Raw genomic sequence first — 18,503 nt, 5'->3', positions numbered from 1 at the left:
ATATTTGGGTAATTCTGTGACATATTGGCAACGTAACTGCAACGTCATAGGTCTGTAATATAATTACCACTTCACCTTCCAATTCCAATTCCACTTTTTTCCATTCTCCTATGTAAAAAAACAACAACAAAAAAACAACAACAACCAAAAAACAAAAAACATAAAAAGTCTAGTCACTAAGTCTAGTCGCAACACAGGAAAATTGCATTTCTATGACAGATTTGTGTTGTAGCAGTTAAATAATTGCTATCATTCAAGTTTTGTACAACTGCATTAGGATGACTGAGAGGACAGGAATTAAATCTTACAAAATGTGTCATTATAAAACTAAATGTTTACATACTAATTAGGATTTCATGCATAATTTGTTTTGTATCTGTTTGCTTTACAATCTCAGATGATTCATTATTTGTACATTAAATATTCTGAATCCTCTACACAATGTAAGAGCCTGCATATCAAAAAAATACCAGTGATTTGATTTAGATCTGTTGGAAGCCATCCACAAACCCAAACTGGAGAAGACAGCAGCTGCACCTTCAGGTTGTAGGGCTTTACTGGTTGTTTAGATCAGTGTTACTATCAGAAATAATTAATAATTATTTCTTTAGTTATTAATTAATATTTAAATTAATTAATTTAATCTAACTCATTAAAACCTCATATGTGGCTCCAGTAAATGTAGTGTGCTACGTTTAGGAGCGGGTTTGGTTATTAGCAATAATTAATAATTATCAAAGATTATTAAAATCAATAGAACATTGATGAGAATCAATGTTAGCTTTTTTAATCCTTTAAATCAACAATTATCAAAGATAATCATTAATTGTTAACATTGATGAAACATTAATTAAAATTAACACTAGCTTACTGATCATTCAAATTCAACAATCATCAAAGATAATTAGCAATTATCAAAAATCAATAGAATATTAATAAGGACTAACATTGATGGGGCACCACCCTGAAATCAAGGACTAATAACCAGATAGTAAAACAGTCTCAATATTAGATTGTTTTATTAGGAAAATCAACATCCGAAGAATATCGATTTTCGGGAAAAAAACAATGAATGAAGGCTTGAATCCGAGCACTGACATCCCGTCAGCATGACACAGGTGTATGCAAAACAAACCAAAACACTTCTCTTTGTAATATAAACAAAGTTTATTTATGCAGTAATATCAATTAATAATTAATACAATGCAGTCAATAAACTTCTGACTTACAGCTACAAACTAAACAGTGATATGATTGATATGGAAATAAAAATAATCCTATAACACATGAGGGTGTGTGTGTGTGTGTGTGTGTGTGTGTGTGTGTGTGTGTGTGTGTGTGTGTGTGGTTAGTACGAGAGAGAGAGAGAGAATTAAGTGACGGCCATAAAGCCGATTTCGCGATCGTGGGAGAGAAAGCATCTGTTAGTTTATCACTCAGAGACGCAGTGGACGGCTCGTAAAATTCCCGCGTTCTTTGACGCGTTTTGCATCTACACACTGCAAACAAAGTTGCTGGAAGCAAATCCCGGAAGCATTTCAGAGGTATTTCAACTCCTGATGATGTCATGTTTGAGGGACGTTCTGTTGTGTGCCTCATCCAACAGGAGTTGAGAGTTCGATCCTTTAGTGAGCAAGGCTTCATGGGATTTGTAGTCTGTTTTGGACTCCCTTTGTTTGATTTTGGTGCGATTTTTATCAGTATAATTTACGACTTGGAATGTGGGGGCTTGAGTTAGGTTTTTACGACTGTGTTAGGCCTGCCTTTGTCTTCTATCTGAATACATGAGGCCCAACAAGGTCAAAGTTCAACAACCACATCAGATTGGTTAAGTAACATTATTACCTTCTAGTTGAAGTTTTGTTAATATTTTTGCATCTGTGATTATTTGGCAGCTCGTCCAAAATGTCCACTACCATTATGCCAAATGTTTATAATGGAAGTCACAGTGTATTATCCATCCAAGTCAGAAGTTTAAATTACTTAGGTTGAAGTTATTAAAACTCATTTTTTAACCACTCCACAGATTTTATATTAGCAAATTAGTTTTGGCAAGTCGTTGAGGACATCTACTTTGTGCATGACACAAGTAATTTTTCCAACAATTGTTTACAGACAGATTGTTTGACTTTTAATTGACTATATCACAATTCCAGTGGGTCAGAAGTTTACATACACTAACTTAACTGTGCCTTTAAGCAGCTTGGAAAATTCCTGAAAATTATGTCAAGCCTTTAGGCAATTAGACAATTAGCTTCTGACAGGCTAATTGGAGTCAACTGGAGGTGTACCTGTGGATGTATTTTCAGGCCTACATTCAAACTCAGTGCCTCTTTGCTTGACATCATGGGAAAATCAAAAGAAATCAGCCAAGACCCCAGGGAAAATAATGTGGACCTCCACAAGTCTGGTTCATCCTTGGGAGCAATTTCCAAACACCTGAAGGAACCATGTTCATCTGTACAAACAATAGTATGCAAGTATAAACACCATAGGATCACGCAGCCATCATACTGCTCAGGAAGGAGACGCATTCTGTCTCCTAGAGATGAACATAGTTTGGTGCGAAAAGTGCAAATCAATCCCAGAACAACAGCAAAGGACCTTGTGAAGATGCTGAAGGAAACAGGTAGACAAATATCTATATCCACAGTAAAGCGAGTCCTATATTGATATAACCTGAAAGGCTGCTCAGCAAGGAAGAAGCCACTGCTCCAAAACCACCATAAAAAAGCCAGACTACAGTTTGCAAGTGCACATGTGGACAAAGATCTTACTTTCCGGAGAAATGTCCTCTGGTCTGATGAAACAAAAATTGAACTATTTGGCCATAATGACCATCGTTATGTTTGGAGGAAAAGGGTGAGGCTTGCAGTCCGAAGAACACCATCCCAACCGTGAAGCATGGGGGTGGCAGTATCATGTTGTGAGGGTGCTTTGTTGCAGGAGGGACTGGTGCACTTCACAAAATAGATGGCATCATGAGGAAGGAAAATGTATTGGATATATTGAATGAGGTCTCAAAACATAGCCAGGAAGTTAAAGCTTGGTCACAAATGGGTCTTCCAAATGGACAATGAACCCAAGCATACATCCAAAGTTGTGGCAAAATGGCTTAAGGACAACAAAGTCAAGGTATTGGAGAGGCCTCACAAAGCTCTGACGTCAATCTGATAGAAAATTTGTGGGCAGAACTGAAAAAGCATGTGCGAGTGAGGAGGCCTACAAACCTGACTCAGTTACACCAGTTCTGTCTGGAGGAATGGGCCAAAATTTCAGCTACTTATTGTGAGAAGCTTGTGGAAGGCTACCAAAAATGTTTGACCCAAGTTAAACAATTTAAAGGCAATGCTACCAAATACTAACAAAGTGTATGCAAACTTCTGACACACTGGGAATGTGATGAAAGAAATAAAAGCTGAAAAAATCATTCTCTCTACTATTATTCTGACATTTCACATTCTTAAAATAAAGTAGTGATCCTAACTGACCTAAGACAGGTAATGTTTTCTACGATTAAATGTCAGGAATTGTGAAAAACTGAGTTTAAATGTATTTGGCTAAGGTGTATATAAACTTCTGACTTCAACTGTATATATATATATATATATATAAATATTGCTAACTGATTAATTTTAAGTTTTTTGCTATAATATAATATATAATTAATATAATTAAATATCATTATTTATTGAATAAATATGTAGATCTTCTGAAAATTATATTGTAATGAAGTCATTAACTATTTTTATATATCCTTAAAATTGCTTTAAATTAAATGAACAAATGTGTTTCAAAGCAGTAGGGATGCAATTAACGATTATTTTGATAATCGATTAATCTAACGATTATTAAAACGATGAATCATTAGCTCTTAACAGATTTTTCAGCTTGTGCCCTGATTTAAAAGGTTGTATTAAACATGCTTACTAACAATAAAGAGGACAAAATCATCTTTTAAAAATAACTCTAAATGACATTCACTGAATTAAAGGAAAAAATATATACTTTTCATTAAGTTTAATTCAGTAAAGAAATTCACTGCAAAAAAATCCTATTGTTATCAAGCATTTTTGTCTTGTTTTCCATTTAAAATTGTTTAAAAATCCTTAAAATAAGATACATTTACTTGAGAAGCAACATATAAGATATTTAGACTTGCTTTAAGAGAATGTATCTTAAATATAAGTGTATTTCGTATGTAAGTGTATTTTTTCACTTGGTTATACTTCTGTGAGCGCAGTAAATACATTATAAGTAAAGACTTATATTCAAGATCTATTCTCTAAAAGCAAGTCTAAATATATGTTATGCTGCTTCTCAGGTGAATGCATCTTTTTTAAAAGGATTTTAAGGTATTTTAAAATATTTGTATTTTTAATATTATGTTCAACATTCTCAGATAACAATTTTTTCTTCTGCAGTATAGCTGCTAAAGAAAATGCATGTTGTTTTAAAGGAGTTTTAGATATTTATAATGGAAAACAAGCCAAAACAAAAACAAACCAAAAACTTATTTTGTTGCAGTATATAATGGGGCGAAGACTACCCTCTCTCACCTTTCTGTTCACTTCAATTCATCTTTAACTCACAAAAAACAAACTCTCTCTCATTAATAAAGCAACGTATGGGCAATTTTCTCCACGATAAGAAATGCACAGTGACATATATTATGATTCAATAAGTCACGAGCCATCACGTTATAATCTAGCTGCATTAGGCATGCACGCTCGAGGGATGGGCGTCCCCGGGACAGAGTGTGCCTCAGCCGGGTGCAGTTTCAATCTCTCCCCCTTATATTGGGACATTCGCGCAACTCGTAGAAGAGGCGCTGACCGCACAGAGAAATGCCAGTTTCTGAGTTTGTAGTTATTTACATGATCTGCTTCTGTATTATTTAAACTTTAATAAAGCTATAACGCATTAATTATAACTGCATTAAAGATGTCAAGCCAGGGTGTTTCATTTAAAGACGCTCGACACACAAGTTTTGTTTCAGCGGAGCGGCAGCTCCAGTTCCACTTATTCCACAACGAGCGTGCTTCTGTATTTACTTATTTAGTATTTATACATTTGCGATCTACATAACCTGAAACTGTTTGGAAAGTTTAGAGTGCATCTGGACTGTAAACTGTGTAATTCTTCCTCTCCTCAGTCAGGCGCGAACTGCAGTGTTGCTCTTGCGCGTCATCGTTAGAGTTAAATGTGATCTCATGTTATGATATATAAGATCAAACGACTATTCGACAATTAACATTTTTGTCAAATTTTTTTTATTGTTGACGTTGTTGATAACGTCGAGTAATCGTTTCAGCCTTACAAAGCAGTAGGTGTTAAGCTTGTGTAAGTACTATTTAATATGAGCACAAAAGTCATTTAGGCTTGTAATTTCGTTGCAATTCTGTGGCCATAGGTCTTCATTTCTTTTATTGTTGCATTTTTCTCTGTTCTCTGTCAAAACAAATGAAGTACATTAACTTTGAGTCTGTGTTTGTTATTCATATACACAGCTGTTTAAATAGTCTTTAAATTAATGTTGGGAAAATGAGGACATAAATTAGGTTATACTACTGCATGTCCCTACATAGAATAATGATTAAAAGCAAAAATTACCAACTGGTTACCAACAAACAACTATTGATCATCATCATGGCACAGTTCCAAAGTTACGCTGTGGCAACGAATCCAGGAATTTCACTTTTCTGGTTGTCGCAACGTAATCAGTTACGCTGCCACAACGAATGTTTGGTCATATGATTACATTGCAGTTTACGTAATGGCCACGTAATTTGGCTAGCTAGGATTGGCCTTTAATTCTGAGGCTGATCAGCTGCTTTGCCAGGCTTTAATATGGCTGTTATTTTGGTCTTCTTAAATTCTTTTGGGAGAATATCAGTTGCCTGGACATTAGAAAGAAAATGGGCCATCAACTTCTACCCATATTTATGAGAAACTCAGGGTGGATTTGATCAAATCCTAGGGCTTTTCCAGATTTGGTGAGTTCTAGTGCTGAGTCGATTTCTTCATTAAATGTTCATGAGTACTCTAATTCTTGCAGGGGGTTTGCTTTTAAAATTTTATCTCGATTGTGCGACTCTTATCACGTGGGGATTTTGAAGTTCTGACTATCTAATTGGCAATCTGGTTGCGGAAAGATTAGCTTTTTCCCTGAGTTTGTTGTAGATCCTCTAAGCCTACTTAGCAGCCCCAAGCTTTCCTGCATTAAAGTCTACATTTTCAACAGTCTCTCCCCATCAGTGTCTTCTGGCTGCATCAAGACTGTGGGAATGGTTGTTAGCAATTTCCAGATCTCCACTTTCAAAAAACATGAAGACATTCACTTTCTTGACTCCATCATGGTATAGGCTTTTCTGAATCCCCTGGGAATGTGCTTTTTAGCTGTCGAGATTACAGCCTTCACAAAGTGGTCATAATTACTATGAATCAGGAATAAAGCAATAGTCTTAATATGATAGGCAGCAGATTTTTCTAAGCAAGCTATTTTGGAAATTCCACCTAGGTAAAGAGATGGATTTGACTAATGGTATTGTGATGCCAATCTACAATAAAAACAGGTCTATGTTGACAACGGGGAAAATCATAAATTACTCTTCTGAGTTGGAAGTGGTTTGCCATTGCTATTATAAATTACAGAGCAGAGGTTGGGATTATAATATCTTCTCCATTCAGCCGATTTAATTGTGCCTGTATCATTAGCATCAAATATTAGATATACTATAAGTTTTCTTGCTCTGCCCAGTCTACAAGTGCTTCACCACATTCATTATTTTCAGCATACTTCCACTGTACATTGTGACTGTTAAAATATATATGGATGGATAGATACATGGATGGACGGACACTGGTAAATGTTCTTATTGCCATAAGATGTTCGGTGGCTTGTGTAGGTTCACGCTACTGATTTCTCCCATTTTAACCAAACAGTATGGATGTTGTTAGCCATATTCAAAGAGTGAAGTGGCGCTTGCTCAATGTGATTGCGTACATATGTTGCAACTCTGTACACATGGTGAAAGTAGCTTCTATTAAGTCACCCATAGATTTTTCCTCTCTTTTGTAGATCTTCCTGCAACAGGGCATGAGTCTCCTGGAGAAGCACAATGTCAGTGTTATTGTCTAGCAGACATTTTGATAAGTAGTCACAATTTGACCTGCTTATTCCCTCAGTGTTCAGTTGGCACTGAACTCAAACTAAAGATCCAAATTCTTTAGTCATTTTGTTCTGAGAAGGACCATTGTTCTTGTGACTGCATGTTCAATTGTCAGGAGATCACTAAGGATAAAATGCAAATAGTTGGCAGTCAGTCTATCCTTAGTGATAGTAAATTGGTGATTGGTAAATTGGCCAAGCATAAAAGTAACTTAGTTTCTAATTGAAAGATTCACTGCAGATATGTTCATCATGGATAAACGGGGCCAGAGTTCGATAGTAAGGTGCCACAGGTTTTCTTACAGATGCTGTTAAGATGGCCTATTTTAGAATGAACTGCAGGCTGATTATATAGTCCCTGACTGGGATTTGATTTCCAGAGCTTTCCCACAGTCTGCCTATTCACACAGAGTAGAAGAGAAGTGTGCTTTACTGAAGGCAATTAGGCATGTGGTCAAGGGACTCTATAGAAACCTCACAGGGATGTTTATGGAAAGCTGTCCTTTATTGAGATGGGCATTTGTTTGTTCATTGGGCTCAGATTCACACTTTAACTCCAAATAAAAAAAAAAAAAAGCCTTTACTGTTGCCTGTTTCTTAATGGATTCTCCAGAGAATGCAGCTACTACTATATGAATACATTTCTGTTTGACATTTTTTAAAAACCACCATTAAGAAAAGTAATATTTGATACTTTTCTGCCTTATTTTAATAAAAATAATAAATGTATTTGTTATTATTATAATATTTATTTTCTTATATTATTTGAACATTTATTTCCTGTATATCTAATGAGAGATGATTTGATCTCATTAAGTCTTCTGTTTAAACAGCACGTGCTGTTATTAGTAATTAGTCCCGGTGGCAAGCAACAGGGCTGCACTGAATATAGGGTTTACACTTTCTCACACACTCTGTTTTTGTAATGCCCACCCCTCCATCTGCTCCCCAGAGATGTGCTCATTGTATTTAGAGCAATAAAGGCTTCACCAGCCATGTGGCAGCCAAACACTCCTATTGGCTGCAGACTGTGAGAACCTCCAGAAAACTCCAAACTCACACATTCATATGGAGATTTGGGGGTATAAATATAGGAGAGAGTGAAGAGAATCCAGCACAGATCAGATCTGATCCTCAAAGAGAACTGAACAGAAGAGGCACAGCCATGGTGCCTGTTATCAGTGGACCATTGATTTACATTAGAAAACAACTTCCATTTACAAATAAGGTAAATGGTTTATCTAACTTATATAAACTTTAGTCCAGATTTTATGAATTATAAAATATATGATTGATTGAAAATGTTTCTAAATATCTGTTTTTAATCTTTCCTCAGCTGAGAAAGCCAGTAGTGGAGATGGTCTGCAGAGAGCGTATCAACAGCAGCATTGAGAATCTCAAGTCTCCTCTGGGTCAAGAGTTCCTGATGCAACAGTCCTACTCCAGACAGGAGAAAGCTGATATCCTGGAGATGACGGTTGAATTCTTGAGATGAAAGCAACAGAATCCCTCCGCCTACTCCACTGCAGCTCATGAGGGCTACTCCAGATGTGTGCAGGAGACCGTCAACTTCCTGTCTCAGTGTCAAGTGCAGACTCAGTCCCATACAAGACTGCTGAAGCTTCTTCAACATGCAGCCATCCGCAGAGAAGAGCACAAGTGTCCTGCCTCAGCTCAATTCACCAGCCTGCCAGACCAGCAGCAAAGAGCAAACTCCAGTCTGCTGTGGACTCTGGAGACCCTGGTAGAGTCTCAAGGACACCTTATGATTTATGAAACAGAATTCAGCATGCCAGTCTGAGATTGGCATGGAGTGAAATTCTAATGTAGGAATTTATTTCCACTTCTGCTGCATTTGCAAAATGTTTTAACTACTTTCAGAGAAAGTATGTAATTTTTGGAAACTGTGCGACCTATAATATTTTGTCAGAATGTATAGAATAATTTGCCATCTCAAGTGATACAAAGTATTTGGTCATAGAAAAGTTAAAGTCTGATTTAGACATTTCAGCTCTTGCAAGTATTTCACCCATATTGGGTTTATCCTCTCTGCATCTAAAGGATGCTTAAACAGCTTTCATTTACTGAAAGAACATACATTTCTGTTGTTTGAAATACATCCAATCCCTCTCATATTATATGAGAAATATTTTTTTATATTGAAAATATGTTTTATTGTACATGAAAAGTGCAAATTGTTTTAATATTTGCATGCGTTTACATGAAATGGACATTTCCCCTGTAAAGGGCAGTTGTATAATACTCACTCATTGTTAGTGATTTGGATTTTGTTTGTAATAAGCAAAATCTTGCCTTCAGTGAAGGTACCTTTGTGTTTGAATTGCTTCTTAATTGAATGTTAAATGTTCGTGACATTCTTTATTCTTCGCAGTTTAAGGGAAGCACAAATATACTTGCATGATGGTAAAAACATGTATTTACATGTAGAATGTAAGCCATTATGTTACTGATGTTGCTGCTTTGTTACTCTGAGACACTTGAATGTTTGCTTGTGTTCATTATTAGATTCACTCATGTGTGAAGAACAGAAGTCATAGTACTACAAATAAATTGTACAATCAATGTCCGGGTTTATTGTGTTTTATTTATGATGTTTCTTATTACCATACACTAAATTTTTTTTTAACTATAAATGTATTTCATTTGGTAACAATAAAATTAATTAACTGGTTTGATTTATCAAAGTCAAAAATATTATTTAAAATGTATAAATCAGCTTGGATACATTAATGTACCCAAAAATAATTTTAAGGGTTAGGGCAGGTAGAAATAGCTCCCTAAGGCAACAAATGCAGATTACAACTAAAGTATCTCAGTCTCATCAAAAACTCGCTAGTAGCCTTTTAAATAACTCCCAAATGTCAGTAAGACTACCAAGAATGAGCCTGAAAACATAGTGAAAAGTGAAATCTGAGATTAGGTAAAAAAAGTAGATTTGTGGACAGAAGAGGTATGTTGTTAATTACAAACACAAGCTGAGAAATAGTAAAGTGATGTCATCATTTTCATGTGACAGTGGTTAAAAGGTAAAATTATCAGCATTTCTATGGTTGTTACAATTCAATAGTTTGCTTGATAATTAGATAAAAACATATTCTCTTCAGATATTTTAAACTTGAGATTTTGACAAGTACAGATGTTAAAATAAAATAGGTCTCACTGACTGTTTATACCGGGAATTAAGATCCTTCTTGGGTGATCCGATCACAAATGGATGCATGCGTTTCTGACTATTGTGGTTTGAATAATTGGATCACAAAACGTTTTGGACCGTGTTTACACTGGTATTTAGTGCTGTCCACTTGAAAACAGATGTTCCCACAGAATAGTCTTTTTCTGTGCATGTACTACTCCAGACTGATTACACTATGAATTCAGCAACAGTGGGTCGAAAGTTCTGCTGCTGAAATCATTCTGTGCTTACCAAAATTTAAGTTACTGCCATCAGTGGCCAAAGCCGGAAGCATTGTTGAACATATGGGCACATTTAAGCTCTAGATTCCAGATGAAATGTCCACAGAGTGGTGCCAAAAGCTAGCTGTATTTTAGTTGTAAATGAGGTCAACAGGAATGCATATTTTATTAAACCTACACCCCAACCCTAAACCTAAACGTTAGTGGAGTAAAAATTTAATTTTAGAGGGAAAATGTAACCTTCAGATTGCACTCATCATTGATTATTTGAACGCAATTTCTTCCTGGTTTCCATGGGACCAGAACCCATGTCTTATAGATTGTTCATGCCATGCGCTATCCGTAGCAGCAGAGGCTAGGTTATCACTTTTGAACAGATGCAAAAATGTTGAATGGGCAGTGGAGCTTTTCAGTAACTTGGCAGAATAGGGTCGATTTCATGGGACATGAACATTCAAAAGCAACATGTTGATTTCCCATGTAATCACATTGAAAACTCACATCTTCACATCCATCCATCCATTCATCCTCTATACCCGTTTATCCTATGTAGGTTTGCGGAGGGTCCTGGAGCCTAACCCAGCTAACTTGGGCCAAAAGCTCACATCTTCACAGTGAACAAATGTTCATGTTTATAAACAGAGATCACACAAAGTATAGTGCACAGCCCATTTTATACAAGACCTTGTCTTTGTAAGACAAAAAAATATCACATAGAAAAAAAATACTTTGGTGAAGGGACAGTAGAGTATTCTGTCTAAATAAAGCCCTGGCTGATAGAGTAGAGTTGTACTGAGACTCCATTCCCTGGAGCATTCCCACACTCTGCCTATTCATACAAAGAAAACTGAACTTCATTGTGCTTCATTAAGGGCAGTTCAGCACATGGTCCCAAGACTTCAGCAGAGCCCCCCCCCCCCCCCCCCCACAAAGAAAGATTTTAAAGGAATCTGTTGCATTATACTTAATTAAGATGTATTTAGAGTATTTGGAGATTACTGTTCAAAGGTGCACAACTAATGACAGTAGTCAACCAAACATCAAGTCTGCATAATGTATTGATACTGTCCTTAAAACTAACCAGCAAGTTATTTCATTTTTACATTTATGAAAAAAGTGACTTGATCTGTAAATCCATGCAGCAAAAAATTGAAACAGAATCGGTTAAGTGGAAACAGTCAAATACCCGTACAGTGACCAGTTTTATGGTTTAAAAATAGTGTTCAAATATATGACAAAATATTTACTATAGAAATTAATCCAAGAGGTTATCCTATGTAAAATTTAAAGTTATGGCAAAGAATAATATGATATGCTGGGATATGCATATTGCGGCCATGGGAAATTTCCAGTATGAAAGGCACGTGGTTTGTCAATAATTGACCCTAGTGTCAGACAACAAACAAAGCTTTAAATGAAGGGTCTCCACTTTCTCACACACTCTCGATCCCCAACACCCACCCCTCCACCTGCTCCCTAGAAATGTGCTCATTGTTTCCTGAGCAATAAGCATGTCATTTAGCATGTGGCGGGCCTCTGTTCCTTGTGTCTTTAGTCTTTTGCCATTGGCTGCAGACTGTGAGAACCTCCAGCAAATGCTAGACTCACACATTCATATGGAGATTTGGGAGTATAAATAGAGCAAAGAGTAAAGCGAGTCCAGCACAGCTAAAATCTGAACCTCAAAGAGAACTGAACAGAAGACACACAGCCATGGCACCTACAATCAGTGGACCATTGATTTTCACTAGAGAACAACTTTCATTGACAAATAAGGTAAATGTTTTATCTAATTTATATATACATTAATCCAGCTGTTATGAATTATCAAATATATGATTGATTGAAAAGTGTTTCTAAATATCTGTTTTCAATCTTTGTTCAGCTGAGAAAGCCAATCGTGGAGAAGATCCGCAGAGAGCGTATCAACAGCAGCATTGAGAAGCTCAAGTCTCTTCTGGGTCAAGAGTTCCTGATGCAACAGTCCTACTCCAGACAGGAGAAAGCTGATATCCTGGAGATGACGGTTGAATTCTTGAGACGAAAGCAGCAGAATCCCTCCGCCTGCTCCACTGCAGCTCATGAGGGCTACTCCAGATGTGTGCAGGAGGCCGTCAACTTCCTGTCTCAGTGTCAAGTGCAGACTCAGTCCCATACAAGACTGCTGAAGCACTTCTTCAACATGCAGCCTTCCGCGGAGAAGAGCACAATTGTCCTGCCTCAGCTCAATTCACCAGCCTGCCAGACCAGCAGCAAAGAGCAAACTCCAGTCTGCTGTGGACTCTGGAGACCCTGGTAGAGTCTCAAGGACACCTTATGATTTATGAAACAGAATTCAGCATGCCAGTCTGAGATTGGCATGGAGTGAAATTCTAATGTAGGAATTTATTTCCACTTCTGCTGCATTTGCAGAATGCTTTAATTACTTTCAGAGAAAGTATGTAATTTTTGGAAACTGTGCGACCTATAATATTTTGTCAGAATGTATAGAATAATTTGCCATCTCAAGTGATACAAAGTATTTGGTCATAGAAAAGTTAAAGTCTGATTTAAACATTTCAGCTCTTGCAAGTATTTCACCCATATTGGGTTTATCCTCTCTGCATCTAAAGGATGCTTACACAGCTTTCATTTACTGAAAGCACATACATTTCTGTTGTTTGAATGTATAGAATATTTTGCCATGCAAAATGATTATTACATTCATGAACAATATGGTACAACGTATTTGGTCATAGAAAAGTTAAAGTCTGATTCAGACATTTGAGCTCTTGTAGGCCTTTCACCCATACTGGGTTTTTACTCTCTGCATCTAAAGGATGTTTAATCTGCTTTCGTTTACTGAAAGCATTTGATACATATTTCTATTGTTTGAAATGTATCCAATGCTTGTCTTATCATATAAGAAATATTTCTTTATTTGAAAGATATTTTATTCTGTGTTAAAAAAACAAATGCTTCATTTTAGCGTTTGCATGTGTTTACATGAAATGTACTTTCTCCCTGTAAAGGGCAGTATATATACTCACTGAGTGATTTGAATTGTATCTTTTATTAGCAATGTTTGTTTATTTTGTTTGAAAAACATTATTTCTCTTATTATATAAGAAATATGTCTTCATTTGAAAGATTTTTTATTGTCTGTGAAAAGCAAAAATGTCTTTATTTTCTTTATTATGTTTGCATATATTTACATGCATGTATTGTACTTTACCCCTGTACAGGGAAGTTTTATACTCACAGTTAGTGATATAGATTTACCTGTCTGAAGGAGACTCAAGTTATCACCTTCTTTGAAGGTACACTCTATGCAATGCTTCATATTTGAAGCATAATATGAAAATAAATGTGAAAATATAAACTAAATACTGTCTTTGGATTTTTCATCAATCATATTAACATCATATTAACTCATATCATCATATATTGACAGTACTGTGCAAAAGTCTTAGGCACATAATATGCTTCACAAAAAAATGTCTTAAGATGGTTATTTATATCTTCAGCTTTAGTGTGTCAATAGGAAATATGAATTTTAGACTCCCAAATATTTCTTTTGCAAATAGAATAGAATAGAAGAACAGGGAGCCCTGTAACAGATAGCATGGCCCCCACAGAGCCCCCCAATGAACATCAAGTCAGTCTGGGATTACATGAAGAGACAGAAGCAGTTGAGACAGCCTAAACAGACAGAAGGACTGTGGTGAATTCTCCAAGAAGCTTGGAATGTCCTATCTGCCAACATCCAAAAAAAAAAAAAAACTGTGTCCAGGTGTACCTTGGAGAATTGGTGCTGTTTTGAAAGCGATGGATCTCACCATTAGACTATGAAAACACTATCACTGAAACTATATCAGACATATCTGCCTTATTACAAAGTGAAGACTTGTTGAGGGATTGGCCCAGTAGTGTTATACTGGACACTTGTTGACAGTCTTCTGTTCACATCTGGAATAACCAGATTTGCAGCAATTAAGAAGATATAGAGCAAAAGGATTCTGTAGCTGCTGCTCTCCAGGATATTTAACTTTTAGTAGCCATGAATAATTTAAGGGACTTTATTTATCCTCTGATGCATATCATTGATCCACTAGGTGCCGGATCTCTACTATTATTTGTGTGCTTGGTAAAGTACAGATCTGAGTGATGCTAGAGAGATTAATTGCTCAACAGATATTTTACATAAAATTAATAAATTAAGTCTTAATAAAAGGTCAATAATCAATTCTAATATGAATTAAGTGCAAATTAGACCTAAATACAGAGACTATAAACCTGATTATGAATCTGAATAGAAAAATGTATCTATAGGTATGTCTTCAAGTATTTGCACGCTAACAAAACTTACAACCAGTGCAAATATAAAGGTGTGAACCACATCATGATGTTCATACTGATAAAACAGCAATCAGGACGAATGCATTGTGATTTATTTTGTGAGTTCATTTGATTGATGAATTCAAAGATACTTTTCAGATTGAGTTCTTCACATTTATTTTCATGTTGTACTTCAATATGAAGTAATTAAACAGAGAAGGCACCTTCAAAAAAGGTAAGAACTTGACTGCTTATAAAACAGTGAGTGTACAACAAGCCTTTACAGGGGAAAAGTCTGAATTCATGTAAACACATGCAAACAGTAACATCAAGCATTTGTGCTTTCCACACAGAGTAAAATATCTTCAAAGAAGAAATATTTCTTATATAATAAGAGAAGCATTGGAAGTTTCAAACAATAGAAATATATATATCACATGCTTTCAGTAAACGGAAGCAGTTTAAACATCCTTCAGATGCTGAAAGTAAAAACCCAATATGGGTGAAAGGCCTGCAAGAGCTCAAACGTCTGAATCAGACTTTAACTTTTCTATGACCAAATATGTTGTACCATATTTTTCATGAATGTAATAATAATTTAACATGAAAAACTATTCTATATATTCTGACAAAATATTACCGGTCATACAGTTTAAAAAAAATTACATACTTTCTCTGAAAGTAATTAAAGCATTCTGTAAATGCAGCAGAAGTGGAAATAAATTCCTACATTACAATTTTACTCCATGCCAATCTCAGACTGGGATTTTGAATTCTGTTTCATAAATCATAAGGTGTCCTTGAGACTCTACCAGGGTCTCCAGAGTCCACAGCAGACTGGAGTTTGCTCTTTGCTGCTGGTCTGGCAGGCTGGTGAATTGAGCTGAGGCAGGACAATTGTGCTCGTCTCTGCAGAAGGCTGCATGTTGAAGAAGTGCTTCAGCAGTCTTGTATGGGACTGAGTCTGCACTTGACACTGAGACAGGAAGTTGACGGCCTCCTGCACACATCTGGAGTAGCCCTCATGAGCTGCAGTGGAGCAGGCGGAGGGATTCTGCTGCTTTCGTCTCAAGAAATCAACCGTCATCTCCAGGATATCAGCTTTCTCCTGTCTGGAGTTGGGCTGTTGCGTCAGGAACTCTTGACCCAGAAGAGACTTGAGCTTGGTACGCTCCCTGCGGATCTTCTCCACGATTGGCTTTCTCAGCTGAGGAAAGATTTAAAAATGGATATTTAGAAACACTTTTTAATCAATCAGATATGTTATATTTCATAACAGCTGGACTAATATTTATAAATTGGGTAAAAAAAAAAGTAGAATATTTACCTTATTTGTAAATGGAAGTTGTTCTCTAGTGTGAATCAGTGGTCCACTGATTACAGGCGCCATGGCTGTGTGTCTTCTGTTCAGTTCTCTGAGAGGATCAGATCTGAGCTGTGCTGGACTCACGTTACCCTTTCCTCTATTTATTCTCCCAAATCTCCATATGAATGTGTGAGTCAAGCGTTTGCAGAAGGTTCTCACAGTCTTCAACCTATGGTTGTTTGGGCTGCTACATGGCTGGTGAAGCCCTTATTGCTCTGAACACAATGGGAACATCTCTAGGGAGCAGGTGGAGGGGTGTTTTAAGAGGGATGAAAACTGATTCAGCTAGTGGCCTGTGAATGTGGGAAATTTGTGACCTCGTAAAATGATCTAAGTGACTACACAATGACAACCCACTTGAGTCTTTAAAGCATAGTTTATTGTTTTGTTTTTTCACACAAGGTCCAAAATTGTCCTGTTGTCTCTTGAGGGTTAGAAACTAGCCCCACGGTGTATACTATATGTTTTGCAAATTATTCTAATTAACAAGATGTTTTATTTGCACAAATTTATTTTTAAAATATTTTTGTTACTTAAAATGAAAGGTATTTAAGGTAACTGATGTCACATATAATTCATATAGTCGTCCTATTGGATGATACAATAAATATATAACAAAATTGTTAGTTCTTCTATACAAACTATGCTGATCAAAGAACTGCCCTGATAACAATCATCAAATCAAGTCATTTTTATTTATAAAGCATATTTAAAAACAATAGAAGTTGAGCCAAAGCACTTTACAGCTAAGATATAGGCAAATATATATAAACATAGAAAATAATACATAGAAAACATAACAGAACAATAAATAAATAATACAAATAATGGGGAAAAATCATGAAAGAAAAAACATGGATAAAAAGAAAAATGTAGCATTTATAATTCCATAATGTTTTGTTAATAATAATAATAATGATAATAATTATTATGTTCTTCAATAGTTGCTTATTAAACCATTTTATGAAGTGTAAGAGCAACACTACACTAAAAAAAAATGTAACCTAAAAAATGTGCTTCTTAACATCTACATTAACTGATTTTATTCAAGTAAAAAACATTAGTTAACATCACCGAATCAGTCGGAATACATTAGGTTATAACAACAAAACTCATTTTAAGGGAAATAGCTCTTAAAAGTAACAGCTGCAGGTTACCATTTTTTACAGTGTAGTATGTGCAGGCTCCTTGCCTTTCAGCTTTATGAGGTCTGAGCAGCACACTTTTCTCTTGGCACACATGTCATACACTCTCCTCACACACATACTTAAAATACACATAGCTGTCTTGCTTGCTGTCTGCTGGCCGGCTCTCAGTCACACGCTCCACTCTCAGCAGTGAGAACCTGGGAGCGCTGATGCGGCAAGGCTTCCCACACTTATTCATTAATGACACTGATCCAACAGATAAAAGAAGCGTGGCCCATTACACAAAGTCAAAGTGACCCTGCCTCCCATTTCCCAGCTCTCGCTGTTCTCACAGCAGCTCACAGGCAGCCAGGCCAGCCATCTGGAGGTTTCATTCAGTTACTACCCATCAACAACACCATCCCAGTTCTATTGTTGGCTACATAGGCCATATCAGATAACATGCTTTCCTGACATGTTTTTGACATAAAAACTTAAAACTTAAAGTCTTGGCAACAAAAAAGCTATTGAACATTTCCACTGTTATTGCTCAGGAAAGAAGATACGGTTCGAAGACCTGTTGAATTTGTGGCTACATGCCCCTAAAGTTAAAATCTACCTTCATTCCATAGTGTGGTTATATTGCGTTCACTTGTTTATCAAAGAAATACAGCAAAAATATGATGAAAATTTACTTTGAAGGTTAGAATTCACAAAAAATATTCTTATTTAAGAGGGTTTTGAAATAGGTGTTTCAAACCTAAATACAAAACCACTGCTAGAGAAATATAGATTTGTGTAATTGGACTTTTGGTTAAATACCTTATAATTACTAAGATATAGCATTTGTGACAACTTTACTCTGTGACAACTAGCCCCGGTCTCCTTTAAAAGACATATGAACATTTTGTGGCAAGATCAACACTTTGTCCAACATCTTATATTTGTGTTATCCAAAAGAAATTTGAATGCATTAATCTTTCAAACATTAATTTGGTTATTTCCTCCAGGTTATTATTTTGTCAACTTTTATGCAGAGTTTCTAGACCATCCTCTTGGAATGTTTTTGGACAGATGTTTAAGTGCA

At 36.1% G+C, this 18,503-nt stretch overlaps 2 protein-coding genes and 1 pseudogene across 2 annotated transcripts; 2 read left to right on the top strand and 1 right to left on the bottom strand.

Annotated features, from left to right (window-relative positions):
- Positions 1-8,301: 8,301 nt before the first annotated feature.
- LOC127420159 (transcription factor HES-5-like) lies at positions 8,302-9,742 on the top strand (annotated as a pseudogene).
- A 2,543-nt stretch (positions 9,743-12,285) lies between these two features.
- Positions 12,286-13,972, top strand: LOC127420158 (transcription factor HES-5-like). The gene is made up of 2 exons (XM_051662207.1): positions 12,286-12,382; positions 12,492-13,972. Exons 1-2 carry the CDS (start codon positions 12,320-12,322, stop codon positions 12,903-12,905), a joined length of 477 nt encoding a protein of 158 aa, XP_051518167.1. The 5' UTR covers positions 12,286-12,319; the 3' UTR covers positions 12,906-13,972.
- Positions 13,973-15,215: 1,243 nt separating this feature from the next.
- LOC127420167 (transcription factor HES-5-like) lies at positions 15,216-16,345 on the bottom strand. Its single transcript, XM_051662218.1, has 2 exons — positions 16,251-16,345; positions 15,216-16,130 (listed from the first exon to the last, which is right to left on the bottom strand). Exons 1-2 carry the CDS (start codon positions 16,311-16,313, stop codon positions 15,732-15,734), a joined length of 462 nt encoding a protein of 153 aa, XP_051518178.1. The 5' UTR covers positions 16,314-16,345; the 3' UTR covers positions 15,216-15,731.
- Between the last annotated feature and the right edge of the window lie 2,158 nt (positions 16,346-18,503).

This window comes from Myxocyprinus asiaticus, chromosome 29, assembly GCF_019703515.2.
Source record: "Myxocyprinus asiaticus isolate MX2 ecotype Aquarium Trade chromosome 29, UBuf_Myxa_2, whole genome shotgun sequence".
Lineage (NCBI taxonomy): Eukaryota > Metazoa > Chordata > Actinopteri > Cypriniformes > Catostomidae > Myxocyprinus > Myxocyprinus asiaticus.
Note: the sequence above shows the minus strand (reverse complement) of the source record. Positions and strands in the feature narration are given on the sequence as shown.